The sequence below is a fragment of the Acanthopagrus latus genome, chromosome 7 (genome assembly GCF_904848185.1).
Source record: "Acanthopagrus latus isolate v.2019 chromosome 7, fAcaLat1.1, whole genome shotgun sequence".
Taxonomy (NCBI): Eukaryota; Metazoa; Chordata; class Actinopteri; order Spariformes; family Sparidae; genus Acanthopagrus; species Acanthopagrus latus.
The window spans coordinates 6,368,942-6,387,290 of NC_051045.1; the positions used below are offsets into that span (position 1 = coordinate 6,368,942).

Here is an 18,349-nt window from a genome sequence, read left to right on the forward strand (position 1 = left end):
GAAGACGTTACAGGCGAGAATCGCATTCAAACAGGTGTGAGGAGCTGAGACAATCCCAGGTGGCGCATGTTGATCGGATATGTGGCCACGCAGGAGCGCATCGTGAGCATTTTTGCGCTTATTTTTTTTTTCCTTTCTTTTAAGGGGTTGAGCAACCCGCATCCGAAAATAGTGTTGGCTGTTAGAAAGTAGGTCGATAGGAACTGAGAGCGACGTTTGTTTCCGCGCTTTTGTCTGTGTTCTTTGTTGTTTAGCGAGGACTGTGGGTTTTTTTTTCCAGCCTACCCTTTAGTGAGGAGCGTTTTACGCACAGGTGGGAGATACCCGCTCAGCGTACTGTAGGACAGCCCCCCTCTCCTCTCTGCTCCTCAGCGGATGATGTGAGGAAGTGACATTTTTCACCGCTGCGGTTCGGGACAGCACTGCTCCGCTGCAAACAGGTGTGCTACTGTCCGGGTCACTCGTGCAGGGAAACCACAGAGAGGCAGCGTCCCAAAGCCGGAACCAAGCCTCCAGGACGCGGGACAGCGGGGACCACAGGAGGAGAATCAGCCGGCTCAAGTCTTTTTCCTTTATTAGCCTGGGCTGTTTGAACGGGATCAGAGAGAGAGAGAGAGAGAGAGAGAGAGAGAGAGAGAGAGAGAGAGAGAGAGAGAGAGAGAGAGGAGAGGGAGCGATGGCAACGAAAAAGGCGTGCGTGGATGCGCCCAAAAGGAGCCGGAGTCCGGTCGTGTTGGAGGCGGAGATGTTCAGTGAATTTCAGGACTGGTGTCTCCGGACTTATGGAGACTCCGGTAAGACAAAGACCGTCACCCGGAGAAAATATAACAAAATCATGCAGACACTGTTGCAGAACGACGAGTCGGACGGCGTCTATATCGACAACAGCCACATCAACGCCAAATTCAAATTCTGGGTGAAGTCTAAAGGATTTCAGGTCGGAACCAACGTGCTGGGAGAGCACAACAAGAAGGGAGCTCCAGGGAAACCCGTCCTATACGTCCCGGTCAAGTCAACGGTAAAGTGTGTGTGTGTGTGTGTGTGTGTGTGTGTGTGTGTGTGCGTGTGTGTGTGCGTGTGTGACACAGGGAGAACGTGCGTGTACACGCGCACGAGGTGTCCCGTCGCCGCCTCGGCTCTAAGTTGTCATTATATCAGGCCGCTCTCACGCGTCCGCCTCATGAATAAAATGCCAACTTAGACCGCTCCGTGGTCCCGGCTCGCCCTCGTCCTTCCTCATAAAGCTTCACTTTGTCCACATCCCAACCGGAGCAGCCCTACTCTCATCCCTTGCTGCCATAGCAACGCCGGTGCCTCCTGGCAATCGCAATTGTAAAAGGTGGCTATCATGCATAGCCATCTCGTCAGTGAGGGTGAAGTCCTGTCCGCGCGCTCCGCTGCCAGCGAAGCACGAGATAATTGACTATTGACAACATTTACTTTGAACCGAGCTGTTCGGGGCTCGTGGAGCCCGATGTGGCGACGCGGTGCGCGAGCGCGCGCGTGTGCACATGCAGCGGCATGTTGACGGGTCGGGTATGTCAGGGTATGTCAGGGTATGTCAGGGTGCTCCGGTGTGCTCTCGGAGAGACTGGAGGGTATTGAGGCCGAGTCAGGAGACGTGAGGTTCAGCGTCCGGCTGTGAGGCTCAGCGGGTTTGATTGTCAGAGATTCATCACAGACACGCGCCTCACTGTCCCGTCTCAACCGGACTGTGTGTGAATGATTCGTTTTCTCTTGAGAGACCGAAGCCTGGTCCATGAAACAATCACATATCTGTTCCTTTTTTTTTTTTTTTTTACACAAACATATCACTGTGTGGCTGCCAGTCTGGGTCTCAGTGTTTGCACCCCACTTTTCATTGTCCTGGGCAGGATGCGGATCGGCTCGCAGGCACTCGTTGCTCTGGCAACACCTGTGTAGTCCAGGATGGTGTGTGTGTGTGTGTGTGTGTGTGTGTGTGTGTGTGTGTGTGTGTGTGAGAGAGAGAGTGTGAGCCTGTGTGGGTTTGCCGCATTTTATTGTGTGTGTTCCGACATTAAGCCCTGTAACCCCGCTTCAGAGCTGCCTGTGTGGGGGAAACGTTTGAAAACGCGTCTGTACATTTGACGGAGGGTGGCGGCTGTGCGTAATTGGTGACCACGTGAGACGCTGTGGTGGAAACAAAAGGGGCTGCACGGGACTGATGGCGACATACGCCCACAGTTAGAGCTCAGACTTCACTTCTCCGTGTCTCTGGGTGATGATGGGAGTCAGGTCAGCACACGTCCCGCCGCATACAGCCGGTGCGTGAGGGGTTAAACAGCACAGCCCTCTTTGACCAAGATAAACATGTACACGGTGAACTGTCAGCAGTGCCCCAGCAGCTCCATCGTTGTGCGCGCATCGGTGCCTCTGTGTGGTGTTTGGGCCTGCTGTGCCAGCAAGGAGACAACCACCATTTTAAATAAGCGCCTCCAGGGAATAATCTCCCCCCACCCACCCTGCTGGGACAGAGTCTCTCCGGGCCTCACACGGCACAGACACATTTCTGTTAATAAACACGAGATTTCACTGGCACCGATTAGACCCCGAATCCTTTGATTCGGTTTGAAAGGCACTGATCCCTCCACAGGTGTTTTACCTGTGTGAATGCACATTTTAGATTTAGGCCAACCGCATTTTACAAAACTGCTCTGATCTGCTCTAAACATGACGTCCTCCCCCTGGGCAGGAGGGCAGGTGTGATGCGTCTCTGCAGGTGCAGATGGTGCCTGAATTGTGTTGTTGATTATCTTTTGTCTGCTGCTCTTGTCACTTCTTTGTTGAGATACATTCTTCTGTCTTCTTGTCCAACATATGTCATAGTGAAATGTCGTCCAGGTCAGCCTGGTTTCTCTGAAACAACGGCTGAGCAGAAATGATTAGCTGAGCAAGGAAGAGTCTCACTGACATTTACAATCTGTCAGGCCATAACTGAAATAAACTTTCCAGAAGCTCAAATGATCAACAGCTGATCAGCAGGAAATTAACTGGTAACTCGGGCTGCAACAAAGAATATCAGAAAATTTAGGATTTTAAGAAGATGGAACAAGGAAAATCAACCCCTTGATTAATTGATTGAAAACCTCATTTTTTTTAAACAACCACACAAATATTTTCTGGTTCTCAAATGTGAGGATTTGCAGCTTTTCTTTATCTTAAATGATTGTATGCTGAATGTCTTTGTGTTTTGACTACATAAAATAAGAAATGTGAAGACACCAACAGGCCCTTTTCTGTTTATTCTGAGACTTTACTTTTGAAACGATCAAGAAGTCAATATCTTTGGGTTTCGAACAAAGAAAATTTGAAATGAGGGGAAGACAGGCTTTTTTCAGTAAATAGATCGATTAAAAATTATCAGCCGCCGATGAAAATAATGAACAGTTTCAGAGTTAAAGTGATGAGAAAGGATCTAGATGAATTTTGATTGTACAATAAATTTACAAAAAAAAAGATTTGTGTTGGGACGTCTTCTCCTCCTGTAAGAAACCACTACTCATAATCTGTATTGGAAAATAGTTGAAAATGCTTGTTCAGGAATTATTTCAGCCATTTTTTCCAGCAAAAACACAAATATTCTCTCAATCTAGCTTTTCCTTGTCTCAAATGATAGTAAACTGAACATCTCTGGGTTTTGATAACATAGAATAAGACATCTGAAGACACCAACAAGCTGTTGTTCTCCACTCTGTTGATGATCTGATATCTAATGTCTTGTTCAGTACGGTCACCAGTCAAAGGAGACTAAGAATACCAGAAAATGTTCACATTTTAAGAAACAGCATACGGAAAAATCACCTACTCGATGAACCGGCTAGTCATCGCAGCTCCATTATCAACTTTCATGATAGTTAAATAATCAAAAGCACAGAAATGTTCTGGTTCCAGCTCCTCTAATTTGAGGATGTGCTGCTTTTCTTTGTCTTAAATGACAGAAAACTGCACATCTTTTGGTTTTGAGCAGATAAAATAAGACAATTGCAGTCATAACAGTGAGTGCAGCTCACTGTTTATTGGAGACGAGTGCAGACAGTTTGTAGCTGATATCATAAGGCGAGAGGGGAAGGCTCCCCCTGACTCAGCTCCACTTGGGAAATTTAAACAACAAGCGAAACCTCATCCAACACAAGCTGCTTCTAATGATGAGTCAGACGCAAGAAAGCAACCAATTTACATGCATGTGACTATTAGAAAGCACGATTTTTTTACATTTTTTTTTTTATTCAGGCTTTATAAATAGGCCTGTCCTGGGCCAGTGGAAAAGTGACACACACACGAGCAGACGTACGAACACACACACACACGCACACACAATGGTCAGTGCCTCCTCATGGCTGCAGGGCCGGGGGCGTGTCTCTGGAGCTCGAGCACTGGAAGCCCCGCTGCAGCTGCTCCCAGGGTGTGCCAAGTTTCTGTATGGGGGCAGGAATGGGGCTAAATGACGGGAGGCTGGGTGGGGGTAGGGACGGACGGAGGCTGATGTGCAGACAGAGAAGGTCTCTTCTACGTATCAGTGGAAGCATAACAAGGCGGCTTCAGTGTGAGACGGGACAGAAATGGCCGGGCACAGTAGCACAGATGCTGAAACACAGAATTATTATTATTTTTTTCTTCTTCTGTCCACACCGCCTCAACTCGGAGAATCCTGACGGCCCCTCGGTGAGGAGATGCAACCTCGTTTAGCTCTCATTATGTCCTGATTAGAGGACGCTACAGAGGAGGAGGGGAGCGGGACCGGGAACACACACACACACACACACACACACACACACACACACACACACACATATAAGAGATGCACCGCAGCATCGCACACGGCGTGAACACAAGACTTTCCCTGAGACGACGGGAGTCAGAGTGCAGCCAGTTTCAAAAGCAACACTTAAACGCCCTGTGCTTTTCCTTTCAGCTGACATGAGCATTGTACTGAAAAATTTGAAGTACTGCGAGCTGATGCTTTTTGTTGCCATGCCAACTGAAATCTGTAAATATCTCTGTTCATCTCACACAGCTAGGTTTAGGTGGACATGCTCTGACAAACACACACACACACACACACACACACACACACACATAGGATCTATGTATACACATGTAACAGCTCACAAACACTTGACATTATGTTTAAAAGTGAAAGCTGAATCGTGCTCGCAGGAGGTGCTCTCACACTCAACCTCAGCTTGTGCAAACCCTCATATCAAAACTTGATTAGTCCAAAACCAGAACGTTCGCTCAGATAAATCATTTAAAGGACGCGTATTGTTCTTTATTGTTTTTCTTCTCCATTCCTTTAAGTGTTTTATAGAGTTTAATGTGCATGTAAAAAGTGTCGACAGGAAAAAAAAGTCAAAGTTTGCTTCATGAAACGCTTTGTCAGTAGTGAAAGGTGCCGGCTCAGGCGTGTGTGAGCCGACCAATCACAGCAGACTGGGCAGTCAGGAGGGAGGGGGGGCCTTAAAGAGACAGGAGCTAAAACAGATTACAGGGCTGCAGGACTGGACCGCCTGAGAAAACAGATGAGCACAAAAGCATTTAAACTTATTTTATTTGTAATTTGAAATAAAAATATGAACCTGAAAATTAACAAAATATGTCCCTTTTTACAAAAAGCTCAAGGTTTTAAAAGTCTTGGCTGGAAACAAAGAAGAAGAAGAAGACAAAGAATACCAAAAAATAATCAAATTTTACAAAGCCAGAACCAGAAAAATGTACTTCATTGATTGATCAACTAATTGTGGCAACCGTGATGATCCTCAAAGATACATTTTCTAATCCCGGCTTCTCAAATTTGAAAATGTCTTTTCTTTGTCTTAAATGATAGTAAACAGAATGTCTTCCAACCAGATTAGATAATAGTCTGAAGACACCAACAGGCGTTTTTCAGTGTATTTTGAAAAGATCAAGTTAATGTTGAAATATCTTGTTTTTCATAGTAACCAGTCAAAGGTATATAAGTAACTGTTTTGACAGTCAAAAGGCATTTTTTTGAAGCATAAACACAAACATTTTCTGGTTCTGGCTTTGTAAAATGTGAAGATTTGCTGATTTTCTTCCTCTCAGTAAACTGAATATCCTTTTTGTAAGATGAAATAAGAAATTTGAGGACACCAACACACATTTTTCAGTATGAGACTTTGATCAAAATTAAGTCGATTTTGTATGGTAACCCATCAAAGAAGACAAAGAATATCAGAAAATAGTCAAATGTTTTAAAGCCAGAGGCAGATCAACTCATAGTTTCACCTGTTTTTTCAGGTAAAAACACAAAAAATTTCTAGTTCCAGCTTCTCAGATGTGAGGATTTGCTGTTTTTCTTTGTCTTACCTGACAGCAAACCGAATATCTTCGGGTTTTGATGAGCTGAAATAAGAATTTGGGTGTTATAAACAGTATTTTCAGTAAATTATCAGTCAGTATGGCTGATGAAAATAACTGTTAGTTGCAGCCTTAACCGCCTGCTGCCCACACTTCTGTTTTTTAATCTCTTGGTTTTTATATTTGTGTTCCTTAAAAAGTTGTTATATTTTATATCACGTGTTACACATCCACAGAATCAGCACAACCAGAGCCGACTGCATATGTCACCTAATAAAAACTTAAAACTATAATAGGTTATATTAGCCCATTAAACGAAAATAAACAAAAAACAGAGCTTGAATCGATGGTTATTCTGTCAAAGTGACAGGAGAGGATCCAATTAAACTGGGCTGCTAAGGATAGAAAGATTCAATCATGCTATCTATTTACAAAATAAAGGTTTGTCTCGGGACGTCCTCCACCTCCACTAATCATAATCTGTGTCTTGGAAAATGGGCCCTAAATGTTTGCAGCTCACCGTCAGCAGGGAAGAGGAACATCATCATTATTATCTGATTAATTAGTCCACATCTCCCTCGAGAGCTCCTCTTTTGTGGTCGGGCCAGAGAGTCAAAAGAATAGTAGCCCTCTTATTCAACTGCATTTGCATTATTGCTATTTCTGCACAGAGGATCTCCTGAGCTTTTGTTCGACGTGCGTTTTTGTATTTAAACCCTCTCTGGCAGCGCTTATTAGGGGGCAACACATGGGCGCACACTCATGGGTTCAAAAGGAAAACGCTCGCCATCCCAAAACAAGAACCGTCTGATTCAGTCGGAGATGGACTGACGCCGGATTCACCTGCGTGTGATTGACTTGTTCATCAAGTGCTCAAGGTGGAGACGTGTCTGTTTTCGAGGCTTTAACGAGGCCCATAAAGAAGTTTATGTCAATATGTGTTCATTTCAGGCGTGTTACTGTGACTTACTGGTGAAGAAATCCATCCATCCCTCCATGGTAGTTGTGTGTGTGTGTGTGTGTGTGTGTGTGTGTGTGTGTGCGTGTGCTCGTACAAAGAGGGGGTCGCTGATCGCATGCTCTGTGTTTCCTCCCTTCAGCACCCTCTCTGTTGCCATGGAGAGACCGTTCTTTGCTTTCCCATAGGAGGAGAAATTAACACCATTTTTAACTGGCCCGGGGGCCTCCCCCCTGTGTGGGAGATAGTCTGAGTTCTGCTCCACACACTCACTCGCTCACACACACACACACACACACACAGTCTCTTTAAGACGGCAATAATCTTCCTACCACACCGCTACTGTCATTTTTAATACCTTTGCAAGGCCAACATTAAACTGGGACAGTATGATAATAGCCTGGAAACGTTGAAATGGACTCTGGGATGCGATGATGTATTTGTGCGAGTCATTTACATACCATTTGAGTCAGCCAAGGGCCGGTCTGCGGGACCGGTGGGACCGTCTGTGTCTCCGGCTCTGTGGGATATTGGGGATGTCACACACTCTATCAAATAATGTTCATCATGGGAGCGCACACACACACACGCACACACAGACGTCGGACAGAGGGGCAGAGCTCACCTAATGTGGATTTAATGACGAGGGCTTTATAATTGAGGCAGAGAGGAGGAAGAAATGGAAGGGGACTTGATTTATTGAGAAAATGTGGAGGTAGTAGTCCCAGTTTTTCTATCACATGAGCCTTTAATTTCTACTCTCGTCCCCTCGGAGAGCACGCGCGTGCACACACACACACACACACACACGCACACACATGCAGAAACTGGGATTGTTCCATTTATGTGTCCATTAGCCGGTTGATAGATTCACAGAGGGGAGATGGGGCTTTAAAAGATGACCTGTTGTCACATCTGCAGTGAGATAATCTGAGTCATGAGTACTGTTGACACAGCCATCTTTACTCCCTACTTGCTGGCAGCACACACACACACACACACACACACACATTGAAAGTACCTGAGCACACATCACCACCGCTGCTGCAACTTAAGCTACTTATTGTGCAGCCTCCTAACAAAATAAAACACCTCCTTCAAGTATGCACTGCCACTTAAAACCTAAATTGAGATTTTTTTTTTTTTGCATGTGACACGAGTGTTGGAGCTAATTTTTCTTCCATCTTCGGTGTCCTGTCTTTGTGACCCAGCTGCTTCCCGTGAACCCCTCCTCCTCCTCCTCCTCCACCACCTCCTCCTCCTCCCATCACCACCTCCTCCTCCTGACCTGCCTGTGTGCAGGACTGCTCCTCTCTGCTCCAGTGTGTGTGTGTGTGTGTGTGTGTGTGTGTGTGTGTGCGACTGCCAGCGGGGGTGGGGGCAGCCGACTCAACCCCTCCAGTCTCCTAGCAACAGAGCGGTTTGGTGCGGGACAGGGAGAGCGTGCAGGGGATGGGGGCTGGTTGTACAGTGGCTGGGGGTAGAGCAAAGTCCTCCAGGATTAGAAAGATAGAGAGAAGGAGGCGAGGAGGAGAAGGAGGGCGAGAGTTTTGCGGTGTTGTTGGCGATTAGGGATGCTGACATGTCTCCTTTGCTCTTTAAAATGGCATGCTGCTGCTGATGAGACCAAATATCCACAGCAGCGCCGTTCAACAGCTGTTCTCCTCCGAGATGCTTCGGCTACGAGCGCTGCCCGGTACACATGCACTGCACTTAAACACACATGCCACGCACAAGTACACACACTCAAAGCATGTTGTGTTCAGAGGTGAATGTTTAACTCCCTGTTGACTCGTGTTTGGAAACTAAAGAGCTTATCGGTGCAGAGGAGCCCGAGAAAAGGCCTTGAAAAGAAATGCAGTGTTGCCTTGCTTGAGGAGTAGCAGTACACAAAAGTAGAGCTAGATTAATGGATAAGCAGAATAATCAGCCACTGTTTTTATAATTGATTAATCATCTTCAAGGTGTGGTTTTGTAGTAGAGCCCCGAATGATTCTTGATTCTCAGACCCAATGCAGTTATTAGGGGGTAAAATACTCAGATGTCGACAAATAGAAACACACCATTTGCATCATCAAGCCGACACACAGCTTGACTGGTGGCACTTCACGGCCACAAGCAGGCCATACCATGAACACATGTTTGCCAAAAGTGAGCCAAATAAACAGGAACTAGTCCCAATCTGGGCCACAGCTCATTTCTATTCTGGTTTACGGGCTGTGGCCCAGAGTGCAGCCAGTTCTGCTTTATTCGGTTTATTCTTGGCTGACGTGAGGCTGTGGTGTGACCTGCTTGTGGCTCAGATCTGGCAAACAGGAGTGGACTGCCCACAGTGTTATCATTCGATGTGGTATGTGGGCCTGGACGAATGTGTGTGGCACAGTTTTGCCACCTGAAATTTGGTTATCAAACACTTGTGACAAAGATCCTTAACAGAGGCAGGATACTTTACATTTCAACGATAAACTAAGTCCAAAGTGCCACAGTAGCACAGAAACAGTACACTTAATGGGAATTTAATAATCATAAAAAATACTACAAAATATTGGTGCATATCCGACAACCAGGGATACGATATTCATGATAATCCAGCTAAGATTTCCGGTCTTGTGCGTCTTCTGTTTATGAGTTAATCGGGGTGGTTTTCACTATTAAGGATAATAAGGGTTTCTTCATCACTTGGAATGTTTGGTAGGACAAGCCGTCACTGGGAGCGTTGGCGCCGGTGGCTTTCTCCGGTCCACCATTACCAGCAAACAGAAAGCTCCTGATCTTTATGGAGCCCTCTGTCCTGATTGGATAAAGTGGGCGGGGATACCAGAGAAATTATTTTCTCTTTTACCGCATGAGCTGAGGGAGGAGTGACACGGTTTACTAACCACATACAAAGCTATTCAACACTAATTTTAATAAGAAAATATTGCCATCAGCAGCTTTATCGATTATCCCAAAAGGGAAAATTCACCACAATCAATTTATCTTGGATTGTTTTTTATCACAAACCGGAATGAAATCTTCTATTGTCCCATCCCAAATGAGAAGATTTTCTGTTTTCTTTGTTTTGTATATCTTTAAACGATGATCATTGTGGTTAGGACAGAAAAACAGACCTTTAAGACTTCACTATGAGCTTTAGGTAATTGTGATGATCAATCAAGCCAATAATCCTTACTGCAGATTCTGGTCGTAGACTGAGACTTCTGCAGGTCTATCACTGGTGGGCTGGGTTTCAGGTCAGAGGGTCCACTCCCAGCAGAATATCTGGTGTTCATGTCGGATATTATGTTGGGGTAGAATTCACTGGAGGATGCAGCCGCGGTGTGGGTGCACTGCACACCCCACAGTTGTATGAGATTATCTAAATCCAGCGTGAATGGACCTGACACCATTGTCCCAAGCAGCAGCAGCAGCAAGCAGCAGCAGCAGCGGTGGTGGTGGTGGTGGTGATGTCACTGGGGAAAAGATGATGATACCTTCAAGTGCGATAGATTACAGCTGTGATGATGAGGTGGAGGATTGCTATTATTTCATTTATTATCATTACATTTAGCCCATGCTGACAGGGGAGAGTGGCGAGAAAGAGGAGAGAGACTAAGGGAGGAAGAAGGAGAGAGAGAGAGAGAGAGGGCCGGATTAAAACAAACCCGCTCTGTGAGCTGGTTTTAGTTGCCATGGCAACGATCATTACCTCGCACTTGGGAGAGCAGGAGCAAGGAGAGAGGAGGGGAGGAGGGGGTAGAGAGAAAGAAAGGGAGGAAGAATGACGGGACGGAGGTAAGGGATGAAGACGCAGGAGATGATGAGGGAAAAACCAGAAAATACAAATGTCAGATCCCAGGAAGTGTGCCGAAATGTCAAGGAGAGGAGGGATGGATGAAATAAAAAAAAAAAAAGGTGTGATTCCTCAGTGCCAGGGGGACAACTTTCTGAACTCAGACAAAAAAAAGATCACTCCCCACCTAGAACCCAATCAGTAGAAAATGTCAGAGCTCATTGCGCATCTATGTGAAAGACAAAAAAACTAATTAAAAACCCAAATCCATTTTTTTTCCCGCCTCCATTCTTATGCTTGCTGGGGCACTTTTAAAATACCAGCAGGTGCAGGAATCTGAAGATAAGATCTAAATTCAGTGTTGACTGTGTGGTCGGGGATGGAGCAGGAGGGAGGCAAGAGAGGAAAGCCCCATGTGGTGCTGCGGATGGAGGCCGTTGTCCTGGTGATCCCACTCGTGTACGGCGTGTCACGTGACCCTTTGCCCAGCACACCTGCCCGGGAGAAATCAGAGGCAGTTTCTATGGCGACAGGGTCAGCAGCACGAGCGCCAGAGGTGGTGGTAGGAGGGTCCGGTGCAGAGTCTGCGGAGTTGGTTATTTTTAAACATTGCAGGGATGAGGTGATGTTCGGGCCCAGACTTCTCCACCTGGAAGAGGAAGTGAAGACAGAAACACGATGGTGGACAGAATGGAAGTTGTATTCTTAGTGCTGGTGAGGACACCTGCTGCGTGACTGACTGTGACCGCATGACCCGTGTGACTGATGTGCGTCCTCCCGTCACACTGATGGAGGAAATGTCTCCATTTGCCTTTGTAAAAACAAAGATTCCTCAACTGCAGATCACACACACACATCATCTCTGAACACTTTTTAAAAATTTTTTTTAATTTTTTTTTTTTTTATCTCTTTGTGTTCCAGTGTTCAGATGGGAACTCGGCCCAGGACAACTCGTCCCTGAAGCGTGTAGCTGTGGTAGAAGACTTCTTTGACATCATCTATGCCATGCACGTGGAGATGGGAGCCGACCCTGGCAGAGCACCCAAACATGCCGGCCAGAAGAAGACCTACAAAGCGGTGGGTACATCCGGCCAGGTGCCCGCAGGTAGCAGCTAGCCTCGCTAGCAATTCTCTCTGTGTCTTTTTTTTTAAACTTGCTGATGAGTATTTCTAAATTTGTAAACGTAGGACTGGCCAGCATTTTAGTTTTAAATATTTAAAAATGTTAGATGAAGCAATAGTGTTGATGTTAGCTTATGTCAAAGGCGTCTGTGTTCTGTGTTACAGAGCAGCTACAATAGTTAGCATGCTAACCAGCTAGCCTCTATCAGTCCTGGCTGAAGTACCTCTGTTCCTCAATTAATGTCAGCTAATAGGGCTACTTAGCTCTACGGCTAACTTAGCTACTTGCTAACAGCAGCTAGTTGCTACAGCGACGGATAGTGACAGCAAACAAAAGTACCATTTTAATTGTTTAATTCACATTTGAGTTAGCCGGGCGCTAAACCGGAAGTTAGCATGCTCGGTCGGCGGATGTCTCTAGTGCGCATGCTCTGTGATGCCCACAACGCGGAAGATCCAGTGTCCAGATTTAATATAATGTCCTTGTTTAGCATGTTAGCATGAAACAAACAAAGGCAACAGGAATCCCGTTCAGTGTAGTTTTGAATATATTTTGTCATAAACTGAAGGATTGGTCAATTTCAAACTTTAAACTTATGTTACTACAAAACATGAACTAAAGTTTTACCATTATTTCTGGGTGCGTGACAGATGTCAGACAGATTTCAATCATACTGGCTGCTAGCAGTGACTAAAAATGAAAGCTTCTATGCTGAGGAGATCACATGATAACACTCATTGTACCTTGAATGAAAAAAACAGTACCAACATCCAATGTTGGTACCACTTAACTTCAGACTGAAATATCTCAATAGTGCCAACTCCAACAACAACAACAATATTTGAGGGTAAATCCTGGTAACATTTGGTGATTCCCAGACTTTTCCTCCAGCATCTCTACCTGGTCAAATCTTCAATTTTCCAGATACTTTCAGATAGTCAAGTCTGCTTTTTTCACCACGCCAATAGTCGTTTATTCTCCATTGTCAGGGCCATCAATGATTGCTGTGTGTGTCCCAAACCAGTGGCAGTAGTCGGCCTTTGTTGACAGCTTTTTGGCCAATTGAGCGTGTAGAATTGGCAGTGGAGCCCATCAGTGAGAGAAATCCCTCCAATTCAAAAAGAAAGGGAAAGCCCCTTGTGCCTGTCGCTGTAACATCTGCCACCTCCACCATATGCAACTTTTTAACAGACACACTTTCAAGTGGCTTCATTAACCTCAGTGGTGACCAAAAAGCGCTGCTTAATTATAACAATGGTTTGTATATTTGTTGACCCAAGGCTTCCAATTTCTTCCAATTGAATGATGAATACAGACTACAGCTATTTGGTGGTATGGAGCGGTATTTCCTCTCAAGCAGTTGCACAGAGTCTTTGTGGTGTGTTCAAACGCAGCTTTTTTCCGACACACAGACAATGTAACAGTCAGCCTTCATTATTCTGTGATGTTGGTATAGTGTGTCTGGGCCCTTACATGGATGTTTGCTGGACAAACACCTTGAATCAACAAAAACATTTTTTGGAAGCGTGAAAATTGCAGCATGTAGACAACAGACTCTCTTTTTCCTTTTGTGTGGAAAATCACACTAGAATTTGTTTCTGTTGAAAAAAACAAAGGGCCCAAAATGATGTTGGCATTCCTTACGGGTGACTAAAATGTCCATGCAGAGACCACCAAGAACATTTTTGAAAAAAACAACAGTCTGTACTTCTTCACTCTGGCAACATATCTTTTTTAGCATCAGGAGGGTTACCAAGGGAACCACTAACCACCTATACAGGAAACAAGTACTCGTCTCTGGAACAAAGGCAGCACATGAGTTAACATGGCTTCCTGAGGTGTGGTCTCAGGTCGGGTGTGGTGTCCTGACAGAACAAGGGGCTTTGTATGCAGTGCAATGTCAGGGGGTTTAGCAGGACTTTGGTACCCCTCCTCTCTGCCCTCCTGCCCCCCCAGGAGTAAAAAAAATAAATAAAAAAAAATACCATGGAGCCAATTCCTCCTGCCCTGTAGAGAGGTCCTGTCACGTCTCATAGAGTATACCCTTTTGAGGAGGCAGCATCACTGGGGCAGGGCATAATATGGAACTGTCACTGTGGCCTTCTGGGAGGTGAACGCTCCTCTGGGTGGCCTTTCCCTCTCAGCTGCCTCAAGGGGCCAGGAGGGGTGGGGGTAAAGGGGATGGGGAGCTGTGGCATTGGTGATGGTGATGGGCCGGTGGGGGTGGGCACCCCTGCTGCCTCTCCATGGTCACGTGAAGGTCGCATTTTACAGGGAAACGCCAGAGGGGGTGATGAGGGGAGGGTGGCACAGCAGTGGAGACAACAGAGGAGGGAGGCTGGGCATGAGAGAGAGGTGCAGTGATGAGTTGACTGCACCTGAGAGAGCAGGAAGAGGGAGGAAAAAGGATGACAAACACCACTTTGGTTATCAAAGCAGAAATATGTTAAGGCTGCAGCTGGAATTAGGCCATCCGAAAGCATGAGGGAGCGCCTAGAGGGAGGATTCCTCCTCATGCCACATCGAGATAACACATAATCACTGACCCCAAACTTTCACACATGCACGGCGCAAAAAAAACCAACACCTGCACACATTTTGTGCTCAGCCACAGCCTGAGCCATAACCCAGTCTCCTCTGCTTGCTCCCCCTCCACAGATAGCAGAGACCTACGCCTTCCTGCCCAGAGAGGCGGTGACTCGGTTCCTAATGAGCTGTGGAGAGTGTCAGAAGAGGATGCACATCAACCCCAGCACTGCAGAGTTCAAAGGTAACGACACACCGACCTGCTCAGTCTGGAGACATCATTAACTAATATGCTATTTTTTTAGATTAACCTTTTGAGAGTGGATAATTCTCAGATCCTTTGACACATATAAAATGGTTGACTACTCTGTAGAGATGCATGCGAGTAACGAGCAATCAATCTTCTGCAAGAACAGCTGGACAGATGAAGAATAATTTTACCTTCAGACTAATAGAAATGTTTATTTGGTTTAAAACATGATGTTCAGTGTTTCCTCTGCATGACAGACACGGTGACTCCTCCTTTGTCCCGTCAGACTGTAAACACGAGCTGATATGATCATTGCTGTTTGTATTTTGAAGAGTTTTTGAATCAAACCTCATTAATTAAACATATTGTGTATATCCATCATGGACATGATGTAACAAAGACTCAAGAGGACCACATCTCTGGGATTGTACAGACCCACTAAAATGATCACTGAATCCCTCTAGTGGCCGGCGTGGAGGCTGCAGGCGGCTGTCAGCCACATTGTTTGATTTCAGGTGTTACATACAGTAGAGGATACTGCCTGGATTTCAGCTTTCGACAGGATATTGCAGCAATTCTGCCTCAGACACAGAATTGTGTCTGTAATTAGCTTATAGACCGTGCAGCCACTGAAATTAATTTTTGCTGGAGCTGTTTTCATTCTTTTGCTGTCCAGTTTGAATCTTTAAATGTCTACTTACCTTTATTTTAGAGCAGTAATCAGTAATCACACAGTCTAACCTCAACACAGACATGATACACATATAATATGATTCAATGTAACACCTTCATTTTCTGGTCATGATATTTTATCTGATGTCCTTCAAGAATATAAAAATAAATAAAATAATAATACTAGTTTCTATGCAGATTATGTCCTACATTAGAACTAAAGTAGTCTCCTTTATTTTTAAATCAGACATTCTGATATTTGGAAAAAATCCAGATATTAGGTAAATAATTGGTTGACTCATGTTACAGTAATTGTACTTCTATCACTGTTAAAATTGTCAGCAGTGAAAATACACATTTTTAAAGTATCTCAAAGTTGGACTGTTTGTTAAAACATACATGATCCACTGAGGGTTACTTCCCGTTGAGTCTTCATGTTTGAGAATTTTTTTGTGAGTACTGTTTTTTTCTTTCTGTTGTCAGAAAATGACAGACCGACCTCCCTGGTCCCGGACCTCATTGATTACAACATGCCTCTTACTGCCACCTACCTGAAGCAGATGAAACTGCAGTGCATGACTGCTCCAGAGAGGGTAAGTACCTCTCTCTGCCAGTGGTGTAAATGTCTGTGAAGAGTGGGCATAGATACAAGGATTAATTAGACAGTCAGCCACTGTTAAGATCTCCTTTTCACTATAGTTGTCTTCACTGCACAAATCCTCTGATTGTTTTCTCTTCAGTCTCATCGAGGCTGCAGGGACAAGCGCTTTGTGCAGTGCAGACAGAATAAGAAATCCCTCCTCTTAACTTTTAACTCAGAGAATCAGAGCAGTGCTCCTGCTGGGAGGAGGAGCTCAGTGTGAAAGCAGGATTAGTAAATCTGTGCAGAGTGACGTCATGCGTGAGACCCCTCCCATGTGTGGCTGTGACAGAAACACTCACAAACCGCTGTCACTGAAGTGCAGGGAGCGCTACTTGATGATGATACTGTCGACCTCACTCGCGCATAATTAGGATTATCCGGAACAATGACCCAGACTGTGATTTGCGGGTGAGTACAAATTAACAAATGCTCAGGACTGTTGGCCGCATCTGCGTGCGGACTGAGAATGAGCAGGCCGATGATTTAATAATTAACCATCACAGAGGGTTACTGCACTGTTGTTGGAGACTTGTAGTAATTTGTTCCATATCTCTGCTGTGCTGGAGGAGAGTTTAAAGCAGCAGGTTATTTCTACTGAAGACAGAAAATGTGTGAACGTGTGTGGAGTCTGTAGCAGCAGTCACTTCATTACTGTGGCTCTGCAGAACTTTGGTCTCCTTTCTCTTCTGTGTGTAGTTAAGAAACAAACTGCAGTCTGTTCAAAAGAGGGGGATGAAAAGAGACTGCAGATCTTTTTTTTTCTCCTTTTACCAAACATTCTCGCTGTCATACACGTAGTTACAACCATTGATATTGCAAACAGGTCTAGTTATATAAACATCACTGAAATAGAGCTGCAACTTGTTGTGGATCCTCAAAGTATTGAGGCTCATGTTGTCCAAGATGACACCATTTTTTTATATCATAATGCAGAAAAAGTATGTAAGATCTGGATCTGAGAATATTATGTCTTATTTTTCATGGTCGTGTGTGTGTGCATCGTAATTGTATCATATCCGTATTGTCTCGTCTATAAAATATCCTTCCCTTCCTTGAATATCTTTTTCACAAGTGTTTGATAACCACTTCAAGGTATATGAGTGTTACAACCCTGGCTCTCAGGTTGAAACAAATGGGGAGGAGACACACAGAGCTCTGAGACGATTTCAGTATTTATTTAACTAAACAACCTGAAAAGAACATAATGTGGGTGAGTGTTGTATCAAATGTAGTGTGTGTGTGTGCATGTCTATATGTATTTAAGACAGCAAACACCAAACCACAGCAGGTTGTAGGCCATAGCAGCAGTCAGCTGCTCAGCCACCAGAGAGAGAGAGCAGACTGACTTATCAAACACAGGGTGTCTACTGGCCAATATTTTACACCCTTTTATCAGTATCAGCATTGGGCACCAAAATCCAGTATCAGTCTACTTGAATGATTAGTTTTTAGTGAAAGTGATGTCCTTGTTTTCAGTGTACAACAGGTCAAAACCCCAAATTATTCAGTCTACTACCAGTAGCTACTAGCAGTCTACTATGTTCAGCTCAAACCACTGAATGTCTGAACTTTTCTGCTTGAAAAACGACCCGAATGAGTAATAGAGTGAGTGCTTTTTGTTTTTCCTAATTGGTGAGACAACAAGTTATTCTGTTGAATTATTATCAGTCTTTATTTGGAATTAAAGTTTGTGTTTATTTGATTATAAACAGACATTATTAATATAAGACAGTAAGATACACATGGCACAAGGCACACGGTAAATACATATACTTAAAACAAAAATGATAATTTGCCAACCGAAGATGTTCAACCAGATCATCCAGTGACACTTTAAACAAAGACGTGGTCATTTTAATTGAAACAATTATGAAAATTGTGATACTGTGACATCTGTTTGGTCCGTTTTATGTTTTCGGACATCTGGTGAAAAGGTTTTTAGGCCAGAACATCTCTGGAACATTATAGCACTTCACATTAATGCCGTTTGGTTACAGATTTTACATTTATTAAAGAATGCATTATCTTGCGATTTGGTTGTTGCACTTAGCCATATTGCAATTTTG

General features: G+C 44.7%; 1 protein-coding gene across 4 annotated transcripts in view; it reads left to right on the plus strand.

Moving 5' to 3' along the window:
* nol4la (nucleolar protein 4-like a) overlaps nt 1–18,349 on the plus strand; it is a 29,038-nt gene continuing 10,689 nt past the window's right edge. Inside the window, exons 1-4 of one of the 4 annotated variants that reach the window (XM_037105517.1) lie at nt 1–1,018; nt 11,991–12,146; nt 14,851–14,962; nt 16,124–16,233. In XM_037105517.1, the coding sequence (XP_036961412.1) occupies nt 677–1,018; nt 11,991–12,146; nt 14,851–14,962; nt 16,124–16,233 (720 nt within the window). In that variant the 5' untranslated portion in view covers nt 1–676. Of the gene's footprint in view, nt 1,019–11,422; nt 11,784–11,819; nt 11,837–11,867; nt 11,885–11,990; nt 12,147–14,850; nt 14,963–16,123; nt 16,234–18,349 lie in introns of those variants that run through there. The other 3 variants (XM_037105518.1, XM_037105520.1, XM_037105519.1) reach the window with 3 other exon arrangements.